The sequence below is a fragment of the Protopterus annectens genome, chromosome 12.part0, assembly GCF_019279795.1.
Source record: "Protopterus annectens isolate FY-2018-M chromosome 12.part0, PAN1.0, whole genome shotgun sequence".
In the NCBI taxonomy this organism is placed as follows: domain Eukaryota; kingdom Metazoa; phylum Chordata; order Ceratodontiformes; family Protopteridae; genus Protopterus; species Protopterus annectens.
The window spans coordinates 609,230,282-609,257,835 of NC_056746.1; the positions used below are offsets into that span (position 1 = coordinate 609,230,282).

Genomic DNA, 27,554 nt, shown 5'->3' on the forward strand with positions numbered 1-27,554 from the left:
ATCAGGGTGTTAGGGGGTACCTTGATGGGGTCAAGTAGATCCAGGTAAGAGAAGTAGATCTCCTGAGTTATGGAGGGGGATCTATAGCTGGCTATAACTTGGATGGGTGTCTTGCCAACTGTCAGTTGCACCTGTAGTAGTTCCAGTGCATCATGCTGGCAAACTAGTCTGGAGGTGTGCCTATCCTTAATGAAGATAGAGACTCCACCACCTTAGTCTTCCTGACCTCATTTTGGGATCAAAATGTGTGGAATGAGGTATAGCCTGGTAAGGCAGGGGTGCTCTCCACAGCCCTGAACCAAGTTTCTGTGACTGCACAGACATCAGCATCTTCCAGTGCAAGGACAGCCTCCAGTGAGTGCATTTTTAGGTTAAGGCTCCTAGTGTTAAGCAGCATGACTTTCAATTTGCTTTTTGACAGATCGTTTATGTTGGAAGATTCGTCTTTGGGACATTGCCTAAAAATGACACATTGACGATGGCAAGAGCCTTGGCCAGGATCCAGAATCCCAGTGTTGACAGGTGAGAGACATCTCTGGCAAATCATTGAGGCCTGTCAACCATGTCATCCCAGGTAGACAGATACTGTATCCCCTTGGAATGACACCAGAAACTAAGCCAGTTGTTGAAGTTGATTATTTTTTGTTGATATTGTGGTATGATTCTTGGTGAAGGTAGGATGCTGCTTAAGGCTAGGGTCACACCTCCCTGGGACACATACTTTGAGAGCTCAATCATGTCTGCCTTCATATAGTCCAGGGAGGTATGTCTCAAGTCATTCACACTATCCTGGACAATGACAGAGCCATACTTGTTGTGGAGAGACTTAAGTGCGTGCTTGATGTGGTGGATTCTGGCACCAGACAGACAACTGACTGTGACCTTCTCCTTGTCAAGCCTAGTGAGAGGGAAATCAGTGTTTCTCACAACTGAGTCACCAATGACTAGTATGTTTGGTTTACTGCAGAAAAAAATATTTTGGAGGAGGAGTAATGTTTAAGAAAAGGCAGGAATTGAGCAATTTATGTAATGTTGGATTGATGATAGTTGTATGAAAGCATATATGTGATGTATAATGTTTGTAACTATGAAGATTGTGATATCCCTCCTCTGGGCCAGTCATCAAGGAGCCTCAATCCTTCCCACTGACACCGGTGTGGGAACATTCACTGAGAAAAATATAGACGCGCACAGTATTTTCATATGCAGCTCTCTGCACCAAGTACAATTTCCACTTAAGAGCACACAAGGAATGTACACTCCAGTCCTGGTACTGGACTTTCAATCCAGGCTCGAAATAAGACCCCACACTGACCAACTCAGAGTTGAGTCCACAGCCAGATGTTCTAAGCCAAGTCCTCCAACACCCTCTGTGTGAAATCAGTGCTCTGTGTCCCTGTCCAAAGTATCTGACACACTTTTTGATTTGATTTTCAGACACACACACACACACACACACACACACACACACACACACACACACACACACACACACACACACACACACACCTGGAAAAGGCTGGAACAGATTTACCTACTATGCCAACTCCCCCAGACTATAAGGTAGATACTGCCACTAGAACACCCCCAAAGCCAGCTACTCTAAGGCTCTTACCAGGGTACCCAATTACTCTTAGTAAAATTAATACTTATACAAATGGTAGTATTAACCAAACAGCAAAACTTTCAGGAGGGTGGACCTACAGTACCACTAAATAAATGCAAGTACTCTCAAAAGTTAAAATATTTTCTAAAAGACAGGCCACAATGAAAGGTTTAGATATGTTTAATAATAAATAATAAATGAAAAACATGAAAATACTGAATATCTATTCACAATAAACACCAGAGTTTCAGAGCTGCCTGTTGGGTGCCAGGATCCGCCACATAATGCATGCACTCAGGTCACTCCACAACAAGTACAAATATGACTCTGTCATTGTCCATGTTGGTGTGAATGACCTGAGATGTACCTCCTTGGACTACATGAAAAGGGACATGGAGGAGCTGTCCGATCTTGTAGCCCAGGCAGGTATGACCCAAGCCCTGAGTAGCATCCTGCCATCACCCAGAATGATACCACAGTACAAGGACAAAATGATTGACTTCAACAATTGGCTAAGCTTCTGGTATCATTCTAAGGGGATCCAGTATCTGTCTACTTGGGATGACATGATCGACAAACCATGATGCTTTGCCAGAGATGGCCTGCACCTGTCGCCCCTGGGATTCCGGATACTGGCTAAGGCTCTAGCCACCCCTATAGTGCCTTTTTAGGCAAGGTTCAAATGACAAATTCACCACCCTAACAGGTACAGGCAAGAAGAATCTGAGGGTATTACTACTCAATGCTAGAAGTCTAAACCTCAAAATGCACTCACTCAAGGCACTCCTTAAAATGGACAACATCGACATCTGTGCAATGACAGAGACCTGGTTCAAGGCTCCAGAGAGTACCCCTGCATTACCAGGCTATAATTCATACCACACCTTTCGGCCACCTAACCTGGACCGAAACACTAAAGGCAGAGGCGTGTCCATATTCATTAAGGATATCCACATCTCCAGGCTAGTTGCTCAGCATAATGCATCCGAGATTATCCAAGTGCAACTAACTCTGGGCAAGACCATAATCCAAATTGTAGCTTGCTACAGATCCCCCACCATGCCCCAGGATTCCCACTCCTCATTTCTTAATACACTGGAAAATATTAGGGTACAACATAACACCCTAATAATGGGCGATTTCAACTACCCTACCATTAACTGGGAAAACTACTCATGTACCAACTCTTGTGCTCAACGTTTTCTGGAATTCATAAATTCCAATGCCATGGATCAACTTGTCCACACCCCCACCAGGGGCAGCAATATCCTAGACCTGGTTATTACCAACATGGGCAACTGGTGCTCCACACCAGAGGTCAATTCCTTGTTGGTCAGATCTGACCACAAGCTAATCACCCTAGACATCCACATCCCTCCCCTACCCCCCCATTAGGGAAACCACAGTAAAAATTTCTCCAAAGCCAACTTCACACTTCTTAAGACAGAAGTGGCAAACTTCATGACACCCATGCTGATGGACAATAGAGGTATGACTGCTGAATCCTACCCAAATGCACTTTATAAGCACTTACACGAGTGCATGGATCGTGCAATCCCTAACAGAACCAAGATGCTATCCTCCAAAAAAAGGAAGCCAATCTGGTGGTCCCCTGCTATAAACAAACTCTACAACAGAAGAAAGAAACTGTTGCAAAAAAGAGTAAAATCCCATGATTGGAGAAACTCCCTGGTCAGCCTCAGTAAGAAGCTGAGCTCCCTCATAAAATCCTCCAAAGCTAGTTATGAAAACAAAATCGCCACTGACTCTAAAGACAACCACAAAGCATTCTATAGCTATGTCAAGAATCTCAATGGCAACACTCAGATCTGCTCTGAGTTACAGCACAATGGCACTAAATATACAGAACCAACTGATATTGCCAACATCCTGGCAGATAGGTTCAGTGCTAACTTTACCCCCCTGTCATCCCCTAAAGGGCCCATCTCTATACCAGAAGAATGCAAAGTTCCTGTAATCATGGCTGTACAGGTAAAAAACACACTATCCAAAGCCAAGAACACAGCATCCATGGGACCTGACGACATCCCAGGCTGTGTTCTACATGACCTACAGAATGAACTGCCACCCCACCTAAGTACCACCTCACTTCAGGCTATGTGCCCACTGAATGGCGCACAGTGACAGTTATCCCACTCCACAAAGGGGGAGCCACCACAGACCCTGGAAACTACTGCCCCATTAGCCTAACATGCCTGGTCTGCAAGGCTATGGAACATATCATGATAGAACTTATAAACAATGACATTGGTAATCTCCAAACTCAGGACCCCACCCAGTTCAGGTTTGTAAAAGGCAGATCATGTCTCCTAAACCTGATAGACTTCTTTGAAGCAGTCACCAAAGCCATAGATGAGGGTAAGGTGGTTCACACAGCCTATCTAGATCTCGCCAAGGCTTTCAACACCATCCCCCACTCTAGAATTATAGATAAACTCACTAAACTGGGTATAAATCCCTATGTCACAAGATGGGTCGCCAACTGGCTCAATGATAGAACCCACACTGTGAAAGTAGCAGACTCCAAATCCAACTTCAGACCAGTGACAAGTGGAGTACCACAGGGTTCAGTCCTGTGTCCTCTCCTGTTTGGTATCTGCTTCTCTGAAGTACAGGCCAACACAGAAGGTCTTTGGCTAATGAAGTTCGCAGATGACTGCAAACTAGGAGCCATAATCAAAACTCCAAAAGATGTGGACATCCTACAAAAGGGCCTTGCTGAGACAGATGTCTGGTGTCAAAGCCATGGCCTCAAGCTCAATGCCAAAAAGTGCATTGTCATCCCTTTTGGTAAAAACTCAGTACCCATGAACTACCACATAGGCGATAGTCTACTTAACACTGAAACTGTGATAAGAGACCTTGGGACACAGGTGGACAGTAGTTTCTCCTTTGATAATCACATCGCCACAGTAGTCAGGAAATCCTTCTATGTGGCACACCTCATCACAAAAGGTTTCTCATCCACGAAAAAAGAGGTCATTGTTCCCCTCTACTCATCACTCATTAGACCCATTATAGAGTACAATGCCCCTTTTGGTATGTACCTCACAAGACATCTACAACAACTGGAAAGGCCACAGAAATACCTCACAAAGAGGATTACCAGCCTCAAACCAGATGCCCTATGCAGACCGTCTCAAAAAACTGCAGCTTTACTCCATTGCATATCGCGTACTCAGAGGCGATCTCTGCCTAACACACAAAGCTATGTCAAACCCAGAGCTTTTAGAGATGCTCCACTTAAAGAAATCCCAATCCCTACGAGCTACATGGTCTAGGGACCTAAACCTTGTCACCACAATAAACAGAACATGCTGGAGGGATAGATTCTGTCCCAGAGACTTCCCATACTCTGGAACAAACTACCTATCTATATCAAACAAAGCTCCTCATTAGCGTTCTTCAAGAAAAATCTTGATGATTGGATGGGAGATAGGAAATTCACCCCAGGGATCACTTCTGTGGCTCTGCTCGACAATGGCAGAGGAAAATAATTTTCTTGGGTGGCGAAAGCCAGGTTACCTTTGGCTAGGCTTATATAGGCTCTAGGGCCAATAGCCTAGTACATACCTATGAACCTATGAATTCACAGGAAATACAAAAAAACAACACAGATGGAAAGACTCAGACAGTTACAGAAAAAAACAACATTTAACTAATCTCACTATATTTTCCTAAATGACTAAAGAATTACTGTTCCCTACTTACTTGCTAGAGCAAGGCAAGATGAAGTTAGATGACTGTGTCTTGCCAGGTCTAACAACTTGCTAGAGCAAGGCAAGCTGATGTTAGATGAATATCTCTTGTCAGTTCTGACAACAAAGTGCCGAGTGCCTCTATCACATCTCTCATTGGTATCTAAATACAATTTCACTACTGGCTACAGAATGACATCACATCTGGTCAGCTAACTCTGTGGTTCCCACACTATCCCTTCACTAGCACCTGAGCCAGGATTTGGCACAGATGTGTCACAATGCATACATAGATGTTTGCTAAGGCTTAACACAGCATTTGGAAGCTATAAAACAATTCCATTACTTCTATTCTTCCTGCAGAAAGGCTTTTAATAGACTTTGCATCTCTGGCTGCATTCACACCTGTGAGATAGAATCTTTACAGCTTAAACCAAGTCATTTAATTTCAGGCTATTTGTCTTAAGGCTAGCTTGGCTGACCTTAACGCCATCCCATCCAGTATCCTCTGTTACAATATAAACATTTCTGCAGTTACACAATATAGACTGACATACATGTATATTTCTTTTCTGTCCAGCATGGCCCACTGTTGTTACATTTTTAACATAAGTAGCTTTACAAATACATTTTTAACACAAGCATCTGTACAAATCAGTTTGATATTCAAATGACATATAATTCTTTACAAAATGCCAGCTATGTTGACATATGTTACACATGCACTGCTTTACTCTCTTTGGTACAGCTGGCACTACCTCACATCAGCACAAACATGTTAACATGGTTTGCTTTCTTTTATGTAAATGCATGTTTGCCTATTTCTTAAGTGATAATTCAACAAAGGTGTTAAAAAAGTTTTGGTGTGTCCACAAAATTCCAGCTGTTTTGGAATCTTTGTCATAGTTTCCAAATGCAGTTGTAGACAGAAAATGTATTTATTTATTTATTTGTCTTTGTTTACCAGGAAAATCTGACTGGGTAATGCCCATTTTCAGCAGAGGCCTGGGGAGAAAAGCTTAATTTGCTTATTCTGCATTACACTAAGTTCCAGTTAAACACACAGTAGTTACATTACTATTTACATTTATACACAAACAGTAGTTACATTTATACATTTCAAGATTTTGCAGAGGTGGAAGTTACTAAAGAGAAAGCACATGTGCAACTTAGTGGATTGTACAGCCAGCAGTTATGTATAAAATGGTTTTGTCATTTCAGTAAGAAATTGAAAATATTATGTTTAAGGAAACTATTTGGAGAACATCATATAATGAGCACAAAGTTTTTAGCTTGTGATAAGCATGTGCAGGGTCAAGAATGGTTAAGATGTTGTTTAAACAATGGTTTAAAACTACTGAGTTTGTCAGAGTTTTATTTGTGTGGGAATACTATTCCAGAGTTAGCAATGCATTGGGAGAACAGCAAGTCTCCTGCAACATTATTTGACTTATTTGTAAGTAGTAAGAATTTGTTATGAGAACGGAGGTCCCTTGCTGCACAGTAAGGTAGTAATAAGTTTTGTAGTGCAGGACATTTTTCTGGATGATGAATGAGTTTGTTTGCTGTAGTTAGTTGTGTAGTTCAAACCAGTTTAACTGCTTTAAGCTAAGACAATGGTAGGCCCTATGAGGGAGACTGGTGGCAAATTTAGCTATTTTATTGTAGCAGGAGGCAAGTTTTTTTTTTTTGAGTATTGTTTAAGTGTGTTAGGATAGGAGTGGTGCATAACAGAGTCAGCAGTAAGAAGGTGGTGTCTAGAGTTTTTCTTGTAGTTAATGTAAGGAATCCATTGATCCTATAAAGGGAGCCTAGCTTCTGTTGTGTAGACCTAATGGTGTGCAGTATATGGTGGTCAGTATATGGCTGCCATCTCTTATAATGCATAGAAGTTTGCTGTGAGTTACAGTTGCAATGGCAGTATTATTTGCTGACTTTGTGGTACAAGATTGCTTTTGATTTTGGCCACTTTTTGATGTGAAAAGCATTAACCTAGTTTTCTTGGGGTTGAGTATGAGGTTTGATTGTTTGAATCAGGTTTCTATAGAAGAGAAAGATTTTTTGGTAATGTCTTAGAACTTATTTATTGCTGAGGCCATACATATTAATGTTGAGTCATCTTCATACTGAACTAAACTAGCATGGTGAGTGGAGGTGTGGAGGTCATTAATGAATGTATTAAATAATAGAGGACCCAGGATAGTTCCATGAGGGACACCTGTAGTAACGGGTTGAAAGGATGAGTAGGTCTGTTGCCATTTAATGGCTTGTTGCCTTCCAGATAGGTAACTAAGGAACCACAACAAGGAGTATTGTGAAAGTCCTATTGAGGAGAGCTGAATACTCAAAAAGTCACTTATTGTGGCAGTTTGGGCAGGATGTGTGTGATAGCAGCTGATAACTAGCAGAGAGTTGTATAGAGTAATGCTGCTGTCTAATAGTGCTTGGTTCTATGGTTGAGTTTTTGGCTATGATTCTTTCTTTGTAGAGTCTGACTTTATGTAGGTTTTATCCATGTGCTTTGGTTTCTTCTCCCACCCAGACCCTTAGCTGCATAATGCAGGCCTCTAACCACTTGCACTTTGGTTTTTGTCTCAGTCTGACACCTGAGGGGGTACTATCTCTATTGGGCCAAGAAGGCAGGTACTATTCCCAGATATGATTTGGATAGATTTGCATTTGCTTTCTCAGTTTTGGGGGAGACTGCTGTTTCTTAACTTTGAATATTAAGCTTTAGACACAACTTATTTTCACTTGATAGGCAAAATACGACTGAATTTCTTTTCTTATTCATGAGTTTTTGCTCAGGTCATCATTAAATCAAAAAGTCATGAAAAAAGCTCACTGATATGTCTAAGAGCATTTAGAATCCTATGATGTCTGGGGGCTGACCCCCAGCTTAATTCACTTACATCCTTAAGACTTATGACAGGAGAATGTTGGCCATTTAAGGTGCATTAAAAGCATGCAGGGGAGGTAGCAAGTAAGGCAAAATGTGAAAAAGCAAGGAGGGAAAACTCTACATAACATGGATGGTGTGGCACCAGGATGAAGGGAAACAGGGGTGGGGTACTACAGTGAATATGTTTGGGTACTACAGTGAATATGTTTGGCAACTCACTGCATTTATTACAGTCACAAAACACATCTTAGGAATTACCTAAAAGTCTACTTTATTGCACGAGAGCATATCGAGTTTATTTTATAACTGCATAACGTCTCTAGTTACCTGTACTTCCCCTTTTCCTAAATTTAGCATAACAACAATAACTACTCAAGTGTACCCTGCTCTACTAAGTTAGGTTTAAATTACTAAATGTAAATAGGTTCATAGATTAGTACTAGGCTAACTGCCCTTGCGAGCCATTTTAAGCCTAGCCAATTATCCCTTGTGAGACTCGAACCCTGTACCTTGTGTTTGTAAGGCAATCACCTTAACCATTAGGCCACCCTCCCCAGTGCTCTGTGGCAAAGGTATGTGTAAATGACCTTCTTGATGCATGTATAGTTTAGGATTAATAGACACTCAGTCTGTACATTTGCAGGGTGGGACAGGGTTCTAAAGGCATTAAATGTGTTCCACATTCTTGTGGCACACCTCAATGCCTTTCAGTGGTTGTGTGCAGGAGATAGCTGTGCATATGAGTGTGTGTGTGTGTGTGCATGTGTTCGTGTGTGTGTATGTGTGTGTGTGTGTGTGTGTGTGTGTGTGTGTGTGTGTGTGTGTGTGTGTGTGTGTGTGTGTGTGTGTGTGTGTGCGCATTTGTGCATGTGCGGGCGCATGTGTGTGTGTGTGTGTGTGTGTGTGTGTGTGTGTGTGTGTGTGTGTGTGTGTGTGTGTCTGCGCTTGTGTGTGTGCATCTGTCTGTGTGTCTGTGAGCATGTGTATATGATCCTTCAAATGCCAAAAAACGTAACCTGCTTTGGTGATTCGCATCCTATTGAATCACAGAAATGGATTTTAATATGGATCCTGCAAGAAAGGGGGCAAGTCCTGTTCACTGCAGTCCATACAGCCAAAACATTGGGACTCAGACATATTTTGTGGAATTGCATCTACCCTACACACAAATGTATGTGTGTGGGTGTGTGTGTTTGTATTTGTCTCCTCTTTTATTGCTAACTATTGTAATGATATGACTGAAACACAAGGTATGGTGTATACAGGTGATGAGTTCTACAGTTTTAATGAGGCTAATTCTCATAACTTTGCTTTCTTACAGAGCTGTGTATATTATTCCCCTTGACCAAATTCAAAATGTCCAAACTCATTGAACAGTAGATGAGGCAGAAGGGTAAAATTCCTACCTACTTGTATTCAAAAATGCATTTAAAAATTTTCAGAAATTAAATTGATTTCTGTTAACTCATACTAATAAAAAAAAACACAGCATAGAACTTGATAACTCATTTAAATATAACATATTGGTACCATATAACTATTAATCTGTCAGCATTTTAATTATTAAGACTAATACACAAACACATATTTTAGTGGAAGATGAGGACCCTTTGCCTACCTATTTTGCTCATTATGCTTTCTTTTGAATAAATTATGTCACACTTAATCAGCACCTTTCTTTCTCTTTTTCATTTTGTTTTTTTGCACCCAGTATAAGAAAAGGGTCTATATTCCAGTTATCGAATAAGAAATACATCAGACCTCTGTTCATCGAATATTTTACTCAGGGAAAAGAGACAGTGGACCAACATACATACCAAAACACACACCACAGTATATCAAACCCACCCAAGTGGCAGTCTGCACCCACCATACCCTCCAATGTAGGGGCCCGCACCCCCCACTCCCTATATATATAATATATATATATATATATATATATATATATATATATATATATATATATATATATATATATATATATATACCAACTCCAAGATTGCACTACATTGGGGAAAAAGGGCAAATTTCCTAATTCTAGCCAATCATCTCCGTTTCCTGGGTAAAATATTTGATAAGTGAACATTCGCTGAATTGAACGTTCGATGTTTTGCATTCAATAAACAGAGGCTCAATGTATTTCTTATTTGATGACTGAATGTAGACCCATAAGAAAACACAATATTGGCCACAATTTGTTAACATTTTATTCACAAAAACTGAAAATGTAAAATTAATTGCAAAAGTAATTAATAAGTAAGTAATTATAAGAAATCATGAGATATGCAGTCTGTCAGCCCTTGAACTTTTAATAATGTAGAAGTCCGAGTGAAAATTATTTTCACAAAGTAACTGACTGCACAACCACAAGTAGTAAGATTCATATGAAAATGCACTGATATAGTAACACATTCTAATTTATTTGCAGTGAAATATTAATAATAGATATGATAATTGAATTATATATCTGATGTGCAAGAGGAGCCATTTCCATGTCTCAGAGTCTAGCACTGCCCACAGACTGTACCACAAAACATTATATAGAAAGCAGCTTGTTTTGAAACATAAATTATCTTGTGGGTCACTTCACTTGTGTCCATTTATATACATGTTGCCTATTTTTTTCAACATGCATAATGCCTCTTTCTTTTAGCTTTTAGCACCCCTGGTTATTTTACATTCTATTAACATTATGTTTTAATCTTTGCACAATAGCATCATTTCTGCTCATGTAAATATTTAGAAAAAACATGGTCATGGCCATAAATTATATTTTCTTATTTAAATATTATTTATCTTTACATATTAATGCATTTATTTATTTATTTTCGAAAAAGGGGGAAACATTACTGTTAATGAAGCACTGTCAAGAGAAATGTCATAATGTCCTGAGTCATTTTGCAAGATATTGCCTACTCAATAAATAATATAAGGGCATAGCAGTGAATAAAAATGAATAAAAATATACAGCCAATAAAACAATTAAAAACAGAGAAGTTTCCAATTAATTCCAGTATTCAATCCTTTAGATATAAGAGTATTAAATGTTGAAATAAATACACTATGAACCCTCCACTAACATGCACAAATCTCGTCTAAAATTGTAACCTCTAGACTAATAAAATCTCTGTTACGTGCAGCATTAAATCTCATAGCCAAAGAACTTCCTGTTCAATTGTTTTTGATATTCCTTATACTGTGCTGCAGCTTTACCTAAACTAAAAAAAAAAAAACAGCTGATGAATCTCTGCTGAAAGTATAGTTACAAATGGAAATCACAAAGTCACAAAGCATATGGTGAACAGTCTTTCAAAGGTGACGGGCAAATAAATTTAATGTCCTCATTAGAAGACTAAGAAGAGACTCTTAGGGAATTTCTGACATCCACATTTAAGAAAATGAAGAAAAGGGATGTTTATGGGCATTAATACAGTTCAAGAAGGTAGGTTCTTTCAGAAAAAAATAATGTACAAGCTGACAACTGAATGGAAAGCTCAGAAGAAATGTGAATACACATTTTTTCACAAAAAAAAAAACACTTTTATGAAGACATGGTAAAAACAAAAAAAAAAAAAAACAGAAGAATTCAGGAATATGTGGGAGAGACATAAAATACTTTCATGTTCATGTCATGATAGACTAGATTGTACACATTATCCATGTTATAGTAATATGACAGACAAGGTGGATCAATTTGTGCTTTGCATTTTTCTTCCATTATGCTATGTATTTCCAGTGGCAATACCTGTTTAAAATATGAAATAAATTTAAATGTCACGGGTTCATAGAATTCCCACTAAAATGTAATGTTTGAAAATATAGTTAGTGCTATCACATGGATGAACAACATTTAATAATGTGGACTGTTTCTCTTTGTAGGTTTAGAAGAGCCTGCTAATTATGAAGCAAATACATCCAGAACTTATTTGAAGACAGGTCTACTAACCAATAAAGAACATCTGCAAGAATGTCCCTTTACAGGAGTGATGGAATGGACAGCTTTGCTTATCACAGTTCTGACACTCTGGAAATAGATAGAGAGTAAGTTATAAAAGCTGCTTTATTACATCGTGACCATAATCCAGCTTCATGAAATTTAGTTTTCGAATCACTGATGAGTTCGCCAGTGCAGCAGCAAGTTGTTTCACTCAACACACATTACCCCACAGTAGTCCTTTACTGATGCACACTTCTTGGATAATTGCAATTCAGTGTAACATACTTTTTAAATATACACTTATCTGTCTTATAAACTGAACATTTTTTTATGTTTTTCTTACTGAAGTACCGGATTTACTGGTATGTGACATAGCCAAGAAGCAAGTGTAGTTGCTAACGCAGTGTGAATTATATGGTAAAACATGGGAAGTTCTAGCTAGCATTGTATAACATTACTTGATTGTGATCAACTATTATGCCAGTATATGTGTTTGCACATGATGTGTGAGTGTGTGTGTGTGTGTGTGTGTGTGTGTGTGTGTGTGTGTGTGTGTGTGTGTGTGAGTGTGTGTGTGTGTGTGTGTGTGTGTGTGTGTGTAGATTGTAGTACCTTCTCCTTGCACTTCCTCACAGGCAGGGATAAATCAAAATGGCTTCTTCTCTAAAAGGACTTTATCTTCTTTCCCTCACACCCTGCAGATTGCCTTTGTTCTTCCTTCAGGTATATGTAACTTCCTCTAGAGTCTTCCCGGGACCCTCTTCAGACCTCAGCTTTTAAGTAGGCCAGTTTGTAACCTTTCCAAATTAGCTCTGACCTGCTTTCTTATTTCTGGGCTAATAAAACACATGCAGTGAAAATAAAATATTGTACACACAAGCAGTCAGCTCCCCAAAGATGTTAAATTCATACAGCTCACCCTACATGTAACCCCAACTAGAACTCTCATGTTGTTATATGCACAGTACCTTTACACACACACACACACACACACACACACACACACACACACACACACACACACACACACACACACACACACACACACACAGTCACATTCATCTTATCTTGCTCTATCTCCTATCAGGAAGCCGGGAAATCTCATCCATGGACAGAATAAGATACTTTCTGGCATGACACTTATAAAGAAGCCAAGCACACAACTGCACTGTTAACACATAAAGGAAATAACAAAAATGTGATTTGTATGCACTGACTACATGGTTGCACAACTGCAATCAGTGAATCATTGAATAAACTATTGTAGCTGAGAAAATCTGAATAGCCCTTAATAGTGTTGTTGTTGTGTCTTTCGGCTTTTCCCGGTTAGGGGTCACCACAGCGGAACTCCGGTCCGCTAATGATTGGCAGTAGATTTTTACGTGCCGAGTTGCCAGCTCTGATGCACAACCTTCAACGAAGGTACAATATGTTTTTATTCTTTTTTTATGCCTACTACTGAGGTCCGCTCTGAAAATGGGCAATACTCAGTAAGGCTAAACCTCTCAATAACAGTAAATAAACAAACCAATAAACAGAGCTTTAGCAACCATGTGAGTGGTTTTCATCTGCAGTTACTGTTTTTTTTTTTTTTCTTTTAGTGATAGTTTATTAATTTAGTGAAGTGTATGCTAGGATTTGTTAGATTTATAGTTTAGTTATAATTTTATTTAGTCTGTTCTTAGTAATTTAAAATAGTTAGAACTGCATCTGTTTAACCAGCAAGGACATTTACTGTTATCTGATTAGTATCTTGTTAATGTCATTCATTTTAAATTCTTTCCTTCTACTAAAAATTTATTTTATTTTGAGGGGGATGACATAGGTAAGAAGTGTTGTTTGTTTTTAGTTGGGAGTTGTCTTTGTGGATTTTGTGTACGGAGTTAGTAAAGTATTTTTTTTATTTTTTTTAAATTGTACAGAGTTGGAAATGTATGTTTTTCAGTTTATTATTTTATTTGTTTAGTATTGTTTTGATTAAATTAACACAGGGATTCTGAAATGACATGTCAATAACTGCTGCCAACCTGACTGTGTTTTCTATGCATGCTTGATGACCCCTGCGGCTCATCAAAATGTATGTGGCTAGGCAAGTGTCTGTGATGAGCATCTCCTCATTGTGGCTGCCACTAGGACCTGTGGGTAGGTCATGCTGGACCAAGTTGTGGCCGCAGAGAAGTACAAACAGCAGTAGTGCATAGTACTCATCCATTGAGCATGAATAACCAGGGTACTTGATGTAAACCCAGATGCACAGCTGGTTATGAAGCTTTCATGCTGATCTTTTTTTTTTAACTCATGGAGAGATATATGCAGAGAAGATATTTGTTGAAGGTATTAAGGGAAATATATTTAAAGTAGGAGGACAGAGAAGGTAGTGAAGCAATAGAAACATACAACAGACAAGACTGCAAAGCAAGGTGGTAACACAAACAGGAATGGTAAAGAGAGTGAAGAATGGGGTATGCGACACACACACACAGATATCATTCTCAAGTAATTGAAGTTAAAAAAGGGAAAACACACATGATGGGTGGGGTACAGAAAAGTAAAAACATATAACAACCAAAAGCAGTTATGTCATTAGCAGAGTCTGGTCACTCACTGTACCTATACTATAATGCAAATGTCATGAAAATGTACCCCCTGCAAAACTGAAGGGAGTTGGACTTGCAAAATTGTTTACTTAGATCATCTGAAGCACTTCATTTACAGACCAGGTGATGAAAGCAGTCAAATTAAATGTGTCCGTGAAGTGCAATGTAGGTGACTGCAACACATTTGCAGCATGGAGGAATGAAAGCATTCATACCTGAGGGGGGACTTGAACCATCAAATCTCTTCAATTAGATTTTACAAAGTGCTTCCTTTATACACTGAGCCATAGAAGCAGTTGCACTAAGGCTGTCAGTGAAGCACGTAGCAGGTGATTGTTACGCATAAAAGAAACAAAACATGTTCAACACTGAGAAGTCTTGAACCCTAAGCCCTCTTCACTTAGAATATGCCAAGCAGTTCAATTTCAGGACAAGCTGTGGAAACAACTTGAAGACGTTGCTGACAACCATAGCTGGTGATTGTTACACAGCTGCAGAATGGCAGAATAAAAGACACTTAAAGCATCCAACCCTCTCCACAACACTTCATGTCCAGGCTGAACTATGGAAGCAATCACTCTAAAGGATTCATCTTTATCCTATCTTGCCAATACAGACTGCTATGCAATGACATTCTGCTCATTTGCACACCCAAAGGAAGATACAGTCAATATACTTACTACATGATAGTGGTTGTAGGTAATAAGTGGTATAAAGTGAGAAGTGCCATTTCCCATCAGTTGTACATGGGCATTGATGGTCTGTTGCACACTGTATGATTGCAGGAGATAAGTTATTTGGAAGCAATACATGGGTACATGTTTGAATTGTTTATCTATTTTATGACCAAGCTAAAGTTTGATAATGTGAGTATAAGAAAGAAATGAAAAGGGGAAGCAAGCAGATGGTAAAACAGGAGGTGAGGAACTACAGAATGAGCAGAATGGAAGTGTGGAAGGAAGGAAGGGAGTTAAGGGAAGTACGAGGGATAGAGTAGGCAGCAGGGGAAGAAATAAAAGATAGGGTACATGGTATAACAGAGGGAGGGAGAAGACAGTGCTGAAGAATATATCACATAAATAGGGGGAATACAATAGGGAGGGGAGGACTGAAGAACCAACAGGGGAGACAAAAGGGAGAGGAACACCACTTTGGAGGATAGGATGGGGTATTTGCAATTTCTTCCAGCTGAGACTCAGTGTTTCTCCCACTGGGTCTTAGCCAGCTGAGACTTAGTGGGACATTGCTCACCAGCCTGGGTACTGTCACCAATGAGGTGTGTCTCAGATGATGAAGCCAGGGCTGGAGAGGGATGTGACTCAATGAGTTGTCAAAGGAGGATCTTCATTTGGATGAGTTGAGCAACCTTCTGTTGATAATCTACATCACAATGTCTGAAGCTGACAATGGATGACAATGTTGTCACCTTCATTGGCACTGCTACCATTGTATACAACTGTATCAGTATCCAGTGCTGGAATACCTGAAGCAGGCGATGCAAGTTGGATAGGAGGTGTGCAGGGAATGGTAACAGGCTGGGCCCCCATATGTGCTGGGTGTTTCTGGTGGTGGTGGCATGCTGCTGCTGCTGCTGTGCTGCCACCTGTGGAGAGCCAACAGGCCTTCCTGGTTGGGTTTGTTCACATCATTATCTTGCTACATATAATAGTAAAAAAGTGGAGAGAAACAAGTAAACAGAATGAATGTATGTAAGAGAAAGGATGACACCATAATACTGAAAGCCCAAAATGCAGAAGACTACAGTGTATATAAATCTTGAATGCCAAACCTCCCAACCAGTGTGAACCAAGAAACAAGTATTAACATAGGTCTTACAGGGTGAGGAACCAAGAAACCAGACCTAATACAGGTCCTATCAGGGTGTGAAGCAAGAAACAAATGCTAACGTGTGTCTTGCAGAGAGGCAAGTCCAGGGCTTCAGCATTGAAAAAAAGTGTCACATAAATTCTACATACAGTGGATAGGTGGTGCCTGGTCTATAAATTTATCCTCCCATGCTTGATGGTTAGCAGGTGTGTTCAGCACACAAACAAAGTGATTCAGAAACAGCAACGAGCTTAGCCCTAAGTCACATAATCATTGTGCCCAACCAGGTGAATATACATGATTTAAGCACAACAACAGTTACAGACCCTCATCTTATACAAATTAAATCACTGGAGCTTAGAGTTAATTCCTGCATAAAGTGAAATGTAAAAAAAGAAAATTTTTTTCAGCAAAAATATACAGATTGTATAAGTGTTACTTTGTACAACTCCATTAATTTGTACTATGGCTGCTTTTAGCTGCTATTCCACCTATTGACAATAAAAGACTTAGTTTGTCAGTACTTTTAAATGTTTTAACCAAGATATATTGAGAGGGGTATTTGCAAAGGTACAGTGTTTATTGGGCTGCAGGATTATTAAGCTTGATGGGGGGATGAACTCATGGAGCACTGTTTAGTACAATTTTAGTGCTGTATGCATTGCACATATCTCAGTAATGGCACTAGATTATATTACTGTAATATGTTAAATATTCACCAAGGCACCAAAGTTCACTTCAAACAGAGTCCACAGGTACCACCAAGGATCTTCTTTCTTTGAAAACACAGCTTTAATGAAAATGAACAAAAGTGTATGTGTGTTTTGTTCATTTTCATTAAAGCTGTGTTTTCAAAGAAAACTACTGGTATTCGATCCTTGGTGGTACCTGTGGACTCTGGTTACTGTAATATGTGCAATTTCTACAATAAAGTTATACTGAACAGTTTTCTGAGTATGAGCAGTATTTTATTTGTAACAGTCATAGGAACAGTCATATGTTTTTGGTCGGTTGCAGTTCTGTGATTGTTTTGTTGGGGATGTACTCAGTAAACCTAGATGACTGATATATTTAAGATTCTGGATACAGATATATAAATGTGAGGCACAAACACAATTTGCTAAATGGCCAAGGAAGAAACTAGTGGTATTAGGATTTGTATAGATCATGCAGGAGCAAGGCTACTAATTCCACTGTTTTCCATATCAAAAGAGGAATGCTTAAAAACAAGCCAAGCAGAAACAGAATATTGCATCTGCTGGAACATCATCAAGCACGTGTAAAGCAAAATGTTTAGATGCTACTACAGACCCTCCCTCTTCATGGCCAATGGCTCTTTGACCTGTATTCAGCTGATTAGCCCAACCATGACCATATATGGTAAGAAATTGTAACCAATGTGAAAGAAGTTGGTGGGCAGGACCACAATTATGAAGTAGTTCAACACAGGGCCAATAATATGATAAGGAGTAGCAACAAAGGGCACAACACTTAGCACGGAATCATAGGGTAACACATGGGGGCTATAAAGAGTACCACCTCTCACAGAGACAGAAGAGTTCCTGGCCTCTCTTAGAGGGAGTCTTACATCTACAGATGGCCACAGAGAAGGCTGGATATTGGGGATGAGCTTGATAGGCCTTGGAGATAATCAACTGAATCCAGTGCAGATGTACCATATATGAAATCCTATTTTGGTGTATCATTACCTGCCAGTTTCCCTATAAAACTTAGTTAACGCTATGCAACCTATGGTATACAGATATATTGAGGATTTAACAGCCATATCCATCCTGATAAGGTATACACATAAAGTATTACTTTTTGTCATGTTTATATTTGTTAAACTCTCAGTTACGTGTATACTTCTGGTGCTGGGTCATACTTACACTGGATACTTTGTAGTCTGGTATATTCACAGTTCATTCTTTATCCTGCACCAGCACTGTGGAGCTGCCCCATCTGAGGTTGGAGGATCTACGCCTCTGTACTGATGGTGGGGATCAGCTAGCACAGCCCAGGAGTTGGACACAGGGAATGTGACCACTACATCTTCAACACAGACCATGGAGACAGCCTCTATGCCTGCAGATACCCAGTCTACCCAGACTTCATGGAGAGGACAGGTTGATGGGAACACAATTGAATAGGGAAGTGTGCTGGCCCCCTGTAAACAGATGTTTTAATGTGCTCCTAGCACTCAGGGGCAGAGAGGTCCATGGGGGGGGGGGGGAGGTAGGTATTGGTGCAAACTGGAAACATGGTTACCATTATTCTCCTGATGTTGTTGTGTCAGTGGTGACCTCCCAATGACTATGCAGGGCCAATGTGGAGGTACAGGTTAGTACCATCATAGAAATTAGCAGAGGTACTGAGACTTATCCAGGTTATGTGTGATGACCTGATTCCTTGGATAGATTGAATCACAGACTGGAATATGCAAAGTCTTCTTGACTCACTTGCCAGAGATGAGGGTCTGTCCATGTTGCCAGTCGACTGCTGCATCCAGGAGTTAACCAGCATAGCCATGGATGACCAAGATCCCTCTCCCACAATACTACAGTTGTTGTAGATGTTGAAAACCACACACTGAACTCAACGTCAGAGAGAATAAAGTGAGGTCCTGGCCTTTTGTTGTTTTTTAGTTGTGGCAGATGTGTCTACTCCCAAGAGAGGCCATCCCTGTGGCCTCTCTTGAGAGTAGACCAGGGAGGCCATCCCTGTGGTCATGGCCATCATCATGGTAGCAATACACATAGCAGATGTTTCTCAAGGTCGCATACAACACATCAGCATGTAGCCAGGGTCATGTTACAGCCAGGTATGCTGAATTCTCTGCCATGCATGCCCTGGACCTATTCAGTAGAGCAAGTCACAATGCTGTAACTACTGCTGAGGCTGTATCCTTGCAGAGCCACACCACCACATCCCCCAGTATATCACACACCTCCTCTGACACTGGCAATGATCCTTCCCAACAAAAAGGCTCACAGTGTTGACATTTGAAAGAAAATGAATTTTATTAACTTTCATACTCCTTAGAACTCACACTTACACACTTTCCTGTGAAAGACATGTTCTCATGTACACCTTTCAACACCTGTGCAGATAACTGTTCCTTGTCCTTTGTACATTGTTACTTGGTTTGCCGTATGTCTAATGCATGGCTAGCCAATGTATGGGTAAGCACGGCTTGGTACTGGTTTTGCATGGATCACTTTTACTGTAGTGTATCTGCTTGACTCTTGTATATTATGTTCTAAATCTATATTCAAGTCACTGTCTCTATGCTAGTGCCATGGCATACTGTGTTCACCTCTAGCTGTCTGATAACTCCCTGCCCCTGTCTCCTCCTCTTGCTCCTTGTCTGACTTAACCTCTGTTGCTTGCTGTGCTGTGAACTGCTGGCTGTTTAAGTTTCCACCCAGGCATAACTGCTTCCTAAGTATAATAATATGTAACATTGCACACATGAATACTGTCTTTGCACATGTGCTATTGTTATACTGCAGAGCATTACTGGATGAATCTAGACAGTGGAAAAGTGCCTTCAGCAGCTGAAATACACACTCAGTAACGTTTCTTGTTTGGACTATGTATGGTTGTACCTATGGTTCATTTGATTTTGTGGATTTCTTATCGGTGGCATGAGAGGTGGTTATAGGTAATATCAGGCATTATCAACAAGTTGTCCCTGTGGGAAGTCACCCCTTGCAAACAGTTGGTACAGGTCACTAGTGTGCCATATCTGAGAGTCATGATAAATGTGTACACATTGTAGAGGATACCCTGTGCATTACAGACCATCTGGCAATTGATGGAGGGATACCATTTGTGGTTCATGTACCTCCTTCTTAGTTTGTCAGTTGAGGACTTTATTTCATTATGGGTATAGTCGATAGCCTCCAGTACCATATATCATTATCATATACTTTGAATGATTGAGCTTCTTGGCCTGCCCATGTCATGGAACGAGGTTTTCTGAATCGCACATACACTTTGCATGGCCACTCATCATGTAAATTTGCTTGCCACAATGCATCAGATTTATTTGAATCTGTCCTAATTGCCCTTTTAGGTTTGGGTGGAGCTATTTTTAAGTGATCAAGGATGGTTTTTGTCTGTCTGTCTTTCTGTCTATGTCCCTTTTCTGTGTATAAAGTAGGCTAACTTGCATGTAGTTTTCATTGTAATATATGGAAAATGCCTTCCATGTCTCATGTCATGAGTTAAGTTACGTTTAGTACTTTTAAATTAAACTAAGGACAACTTTTAGTTTATAAAGATTGTTTTAGGTGGGATATGTCATTTTTGTGGGGTGGGTATCAGTATCTCTTTTTTGCTTGCAATATGTAAACTTTTCCTTTAGCATGTATCAGAGATATAGATACACTGATGATGATGCATTAAGATTATAGATAAATACTAATGATGCATTATGAGTGAAAATAAAGAATAATTTATCTGCACAATGTACTAGATACATTTTCGTATTACACCCTTTATCTAGGGTCCACTGTTAGGCCAATATTTCATTTTTTTTTCTTGAATTCTGTTCTCAAACAGATTAGTAAATGAATTATTAGCATTGACCCTTTTTATAATTATTTACAAGAAATGGAGCATTAGCTGCCCTGATGTACTATATGTTAGGGAAGAAAAGTTTAAGAATGCAAAGTGTTTTAAAGCTCTGAAAATAATAACAGACAATGCTGTCACACAAATAGTGGGACGAAGCTAGGTTTACCTCTGGTGGACTAACTGCTTTAAAAGCTGTAAACAGTGCAGCCTGTCTTTCTGTGTGACAGTGTGAACCATTTTATAGCTTTTAAGGCTGTTACTATTTCTCAGTGCTGGATTGTCGTGGATGCTGAAGCATAGCAGCTTTGAAAGTTGGATAACAAGAATTGTTATGCACCTCTGTAACATCGTAGTCTTGCATAACAAGGTTGTCTTTTTCCCATTTTTAGAGAATAATCAGCATGCTGTATGTACTACATATCATGCAACATAACATACCATAATATATAAAATAAAATAACATAAAAATGCAAGCAGGCAGGGTTTGTTATAACACCATGTGGTCTACCTGATTAATTGTAACTGCCCACTCTCCTATTCATCCTTTTGTATTTTGTACCACATGTTTTTGTGAAGTGCAGAAGTATTTTGTAAAGTTTATGCTGATCTGGATTTCATTACTCTGATAATCATACCCATGCTTGAATGCCCTGCTCCTCATGTCTACCCTAATTACATTACACATCACTGATATAGCCATGACCGTTTTGCCTTTCCTATTTTTTTTTTTTGCTAGAAACTGTTAAGACAACATGCCACATTCCACTATAAATCCTCTAAACAAAAAGGCTCAGGGGCATGAAAAGTGAGTTAGGCATAGGTTGGCTGGAATGCAATATTGCAGTAGCAGTGGTCTAGTGCTGTACTTTTTCTGAAATGGGAGAGAACTTATCACTGAGGGAGGGAGGTCTGAATTTAGTTGAAAACTCTGCTACAAAGTTCACTGCTATTCTTTTGACTCTATAAAAGGGACCCTGATTGAAGTACTGGTTAATTGCCTTGGCAAAGAATTCCTTACTTTTTGAGAGCAGTCAGTAGATCTACATGTGGTCTGGCAATATCTGCAATGCTGATGGTGATTTGAATTGCAATAACGAATGAAGATATGAGCAGCATATTATTAGAAGGGTCTGGACCCCGTTATGATGGACACTCAGATACTTTTTGGATCCCTGGCATGAATGAGTTTACTCCCTTGGATGTAATTCTGAAAGTTATCACAATGCAATCAGTAGTGAGGACATTTTTTTTCTGTATACATAAAGCACAATTACGTTTTAAGCAGCAATATTTTCTCTGTTTCACAGATTGGCTACTGTTTGAATTTGGTACTCATCACTGGGATTATTGGCTACAGATATAAGAAAGATACTGAAAGCTGAGCACCATTCAGTAATATTTTAAAGGGTGTAGGTGAAGGTTCTTGCTTGAAATCTGTTGCAGATGTTTTAATTATAGATGGATTTTCAGTTATAAAATTATTTTTTTAATTGTAGGGATTTGACATTGGCTTGGTGGATATTCATCACTGTTTTAAAAGGATTTCTGACAGACTGAAGTATTGGGCACCCTTTAGTTTCATGTTAAGGGGATGGGATATTTTGTTGCCTTACCATAGAAAATTAGTCTTTGCCTAAAGAACGTTAAACCTCCTGAGTTAGCACAGTGGGTCAGTGGTTGTGTTCAATGTCACATAGCTATAGGGCCTTCAGTCTTGACTGCCTCTGTGGAATTTGCATGTTCTTCTGTGTCTGTGTATATTTTCTTTGGCTACTTCAGTTTCATTTTACCCTCCAAAACATGTAGGCTGACTAGTTACTCTAAATTGCTTCTGTGCATTACATTTATCAGTTTACTTATCTGGTTAACAATTTAATCAATCAAGTTAAATTAAATTAAAAACCTTCTCTGGTGCTGAATTATGATAGTGATAGTGTTTTCTGTTGCAAGGACATGAGATCAGTGGTGGTAATGCCTGCCAGGATTACTACAGTGATAGTTGACACTTGGAGATTGGGCATGTTCTGTACTGCAATAAAGGGGTCTTCAACTGGTTCAATGTTTGAAAACTTTACTGATAGACGTTTAAGACTTTTTTGTCTTTTTTTACTGCTTGTCCACTTGGGCAATGTGGAAATGCATGTGAGCAATGGAGTAAAGCAGAAATGTGACCAGGCAGTATGAAGATATGGAACTGGATCTGATTTATGTAGAAATTTAACTAAGATGTACAGGACTGTTGGAAACATGTTGAGCAATCAGGAAAAGTGAAAAAGTGTCTGATATGTGTCTGAGCTGAATGAAAATGAGTCTGAGCATTTGCTAGGCACATTTTTAGTTTTCCTTTGCTGATTGCTGTACTGTGGACCCGTTGGCTGATAATGTTCATTTTGCTGAAATGTGAATTGGTTGAACAAATGTTGGAATTTGAAGGAAATATAAAACATTGGGTCTCAGAACTTTGGCTCTACTGCAATGTAAGTAACGTGTATTGAAACAAATGTAGTTCATTGAGGAAGGGAAGGGAACACCATACATTACACAGAATACAAAGTACACAAAAGAAGTTGTTGTGCAGGGGTTAAGCCCCCTTCTTCTCAACATGGGAGGTTGCACTTATGATACTCCTGTTATCATCATATTCACACAGTCTCAGAAGTATGTGTGCTATTTTAGGGTTCATATGATTCAAGTACTGCACTCTTGTCTAAAGTTGTGCAACGTGATGGTGAGAATATAAAGCCAGTGGAAGTATGGGGATGTTGTCATCCATCATGTGATAATGGGAGGCTTGCTCCTTGCAAAAACAATAGTGTGTCACATGTTGCGTTTGTTTACTTTACATTTGACTTCTATCACTGTTTTCCTGCTGCTTCTGAGGCTCCAGGATATAATGCTTTGCACTCAGCATTGAACTTCTAACACCCTCTGTCATAGCAGTTCAGTTTGCATCCACATGAATAGAGGTCACTGCAGTGGACGTTTTTCTTTCCTTGAAGTGCAGAGACTTTAAATCTGATTGTGTTGTACAATCAGTGAGAGGACTTCCCCATGGAAAAAACTGTTTCTGATACCAGTTTTGAACTCTATGTTTTGTTTGTAAGTGGAGTTGGATTAAAAGGACAAATGAGCTAGAGCCCTGTGTTATGTATTCTGTATTTTTGTTGTTCAGACCTCCCTCTTACTGCTGCATTATGGCATCTGGAGTGAAGAAAAATGAAAGCAAACCCTGCCTAACCACTAATGCATGCAAAATATTGATCTGGAGTTGTATGTAAACACTACAGGAACACTAAAATGCTTTTCAAGCATCTCACACATTCCATACCACTAATTAACTTTAACAGCATACACTGCTTTATATCCACTTGCCACTATGTACTACATGAGGGGGATTCATGCCACATTCTGAAACCTTAATCATTAACCATTATACCATGGTATAATGGTTAGTGTAATGGTTAAGGTGCACCTCACAGTCACATTTTGAAACCTAATGTATCTTAGATAGCTTTTCTGAGATCAAATCTTAAGACAAGGTGGGAGGAGTTAATAGCCCATACCACAGAACTGTTATGATTTGAAAGCAACAATATGTTGAGATGCGAGCATGGGGCAAATTTTCTATGCACTAGAGCCTGTGAGATTTGTTCATCCATAAAAAAAGGTAATCAGAAATGTCTTTCAATGCCATCTGAATAATTGTGATGTATAAACTCATCTTCAAACAGTCAGGCTTAAGGAACAAATTGCAAAATGCCTCTGTGAGTCCAGAATGAATGAGGTGATGAGATGGGATGAAGTTAGACAGAATGCCATATATCTTCAGGTGTGAGTCTCATACTATCACTTCCTGCTTTTCTGTCTTCTTCCATTCCTCTATACTCTACGTTTACCTCATACTACAAAAATGGTACACATTTATTTTATTTTGTTTTCTTAACTGGGTTAGAGAATTAGCCCACGGACCCTTTTTTAGCCATGGCCCAGGCTATTAGGCAAATGCAATGTATAAAACAGACATGGGAATATCGATGCTGATACAAATATAATGCTACAACAAACAGAATATTAAGAATCGCTAAGAGCCATCAGAATTTAAATGTTGTTACATTTATAAAGAAGAGGGCAAAGAGCAGAATATACGCACCACTGATGCACATCAACAATGTAAAATACAACAGTTTTACAAGATAAGTATGTACCAGTAGATTAGTAATAATTAGTGGTGATATATTTAATCATATTTTAGAAGTCCCAAAATCTTGATTGTGGATTTTGTGTTTATATTTTTATAGTTGTTCTGAACTAGCCAGTTCCAAATGAATGCAAAGACTTTTGGGGTAGAGGCCATACTTGTGAAAAAGAACAGTGAGCTACTGTAAACGCCATATCATCTGCATACATAATAATTTTCAGGTGACATATAGTGCAAGGAGATAATTTAGACTGATTGAGAGTAACAGAGGTCCAAGTCCTGAGCCATGTGTACTTAAGAGGTAGTGGGAGGTGAGAAATAGTGTCCTGACATAGTAAAGGTTCTTTTGAACAAGTTTTCTTTAAACCAAGTAGTGATGTCTTGTGAAAATCCATAATAAGATCGTTTTTGAACAAAGTAATTGGGATTTACTGTTTCAAAGGCTCTTTTATAGATCAAAGAATATTGTTCCTTTTAGAAAAACCTTCTCCGTGTTGTCATATATTTGTGAGGTCAATATAAAAATAGCTGTGAGAATAGCATATTTTGGACAAAGCCATGATGCTTATCAGATAAATGATTGTGTTCTTGGGCATATTCCATTGTTTGTTTTTATATGATTTTCTTCTAAGATTTTTGTTAAAGTTCAAAAAATTACAATTGATCAGTAGTCTGTAACTGTAGAAGAGTATGGTTCTTTGTCATGTGATATAATCAAAGCATATTTAAAACTTTGAGGAAGGGTACCTGCAGATAAGGATGACTTGAAAATATTTGATAAAAGTTTGGAAAGAAAGGTTTCAGCTGGGTTGAGCATTTTTGGGTGTAAGTAATGGAAATGAGGATTAAAGGTATATTTCAGAGATTGCATGTATTTCCCCTACATTCTTTAAAGAGAGCAGTTTGAAGGAGAATGGAGTCTATTCTAGGTATGTAAATAGAGGGGTTGAATTAATTATTTTATCTTGTGATGGGACTGGGTTGTGGAAAGAGGTAATGTGTTACAAAGTAGAATGACATGAATTAGTAATGATATAAGGCTAGTTTTCCTTTGAGTCTTAGAGAAAAACTGTTAATACTCAAGAGTTTTTAATGGGTGACCAGAATTTTTTGGTCTGCTTAATTAGAGATGTATATAAATTTATGTAAAAGACTGATTGACTTAGTTTGAAAGCAACTGATTGACTTGGTGTGAAAGCAGTTTTGATAATTTTGCAATTTATCAACATTATTGATAACTTTTCCTTTTATTTCAAGCCTTGCTAAGTTCCCCACCTAGAAAAAGTTAGTCCTTAGAACTGTAATTTACAAGGTCTCCTCAGTCTGAATATTTAATTTAAATGCGTATGTGTACACACTAGTGCAATATTTTTTATTTCTAATTACTGCAGTCTAATACATACATATGATTTTCCCTGACAAAGTATTAAATAATAGTACATCCCTCTAATGTCTCAACCTCCCTCAATTTCTCCTTCTTCAATATATAACCCCCCTTCTCCTTACTTCTTCAGAAGTTATGTTTTTCTCCTTTTCACATCTGTTCTATTCAGCTGAAGGAACTTCTCATCTCTTATCAAGACTCCAATATGTGGAATTTGTAAATGTTCATTTCTGCCATACTCATAGCACATTGAACACAGCACAATACTTCTTTGAATTCTAAAATGTATAATATACAATATTTTTATTTCACTTGCAAGAGGTGATTATAATTAGTGAACAGTTTGTTTGTCTCATATATTTTATGCCAACATTCTTTTTGTATTATTCAAAGGCTGAACTTGAAATTGATCCTCTGTGATCAATGCTTTTATCACCACCCATAAATCTAAATAAACAGAAAAAAGTAAATTCATTTATTTGTTTTATTTTATTTACTTTAACAAACCAGGCTAAAGCCATGATATATCAAAAGTCATCACTGATAAGTATTCACAAAACATGCCTCTGATGAGATCATTCATTGGAATGAGCGAGGGGGCAGGAAGGCATGGTATGATGATTAATGCTGAATGTGACTCACAGTCTGTTTTCCATTAATTCACTCATTCTAGCCAGTGACCTGATAAGACTGCATTGGATGAAGTAGGAGAAATATTTGTTTTTTTAAGTGATGTTGCATGTTATACCAGTTTCATAAATTAGAAGATAGTAACTGCTAACACATTATGTACACAGCATGGT

At 38.9% G+C, this 27,554-nt stretch overlaps 1 protein-coding gene across 3 annotated transcripts in view; it reads left to right on the forward strand.

Annotated features, from left to right (window-relative positions):
* Positions 1–27,554, forward strand: part of TMC5 (transmembrane channel like 5) — a 1,577,296-nt gene that overhangs the window by 476,694 nt on the left and 1,073,048 nt on the right. For all 3 annotated transcript variants that reach the window (XM_044089737.1, XM_044089736.1, XM_044089738.1), the window contains one exon: positions 12,107–12,268. In XM_044089737.1, the coding sequence (XP_043945672.1) occupies positions 12,195–12,268 (74 nt within the window). In that variant the 5' untranslated portion in view covers positions 12,107–12,194. The remainder of the gene's footprint in view (positions 1–12,106; positions 12,269–27,554) is intronic.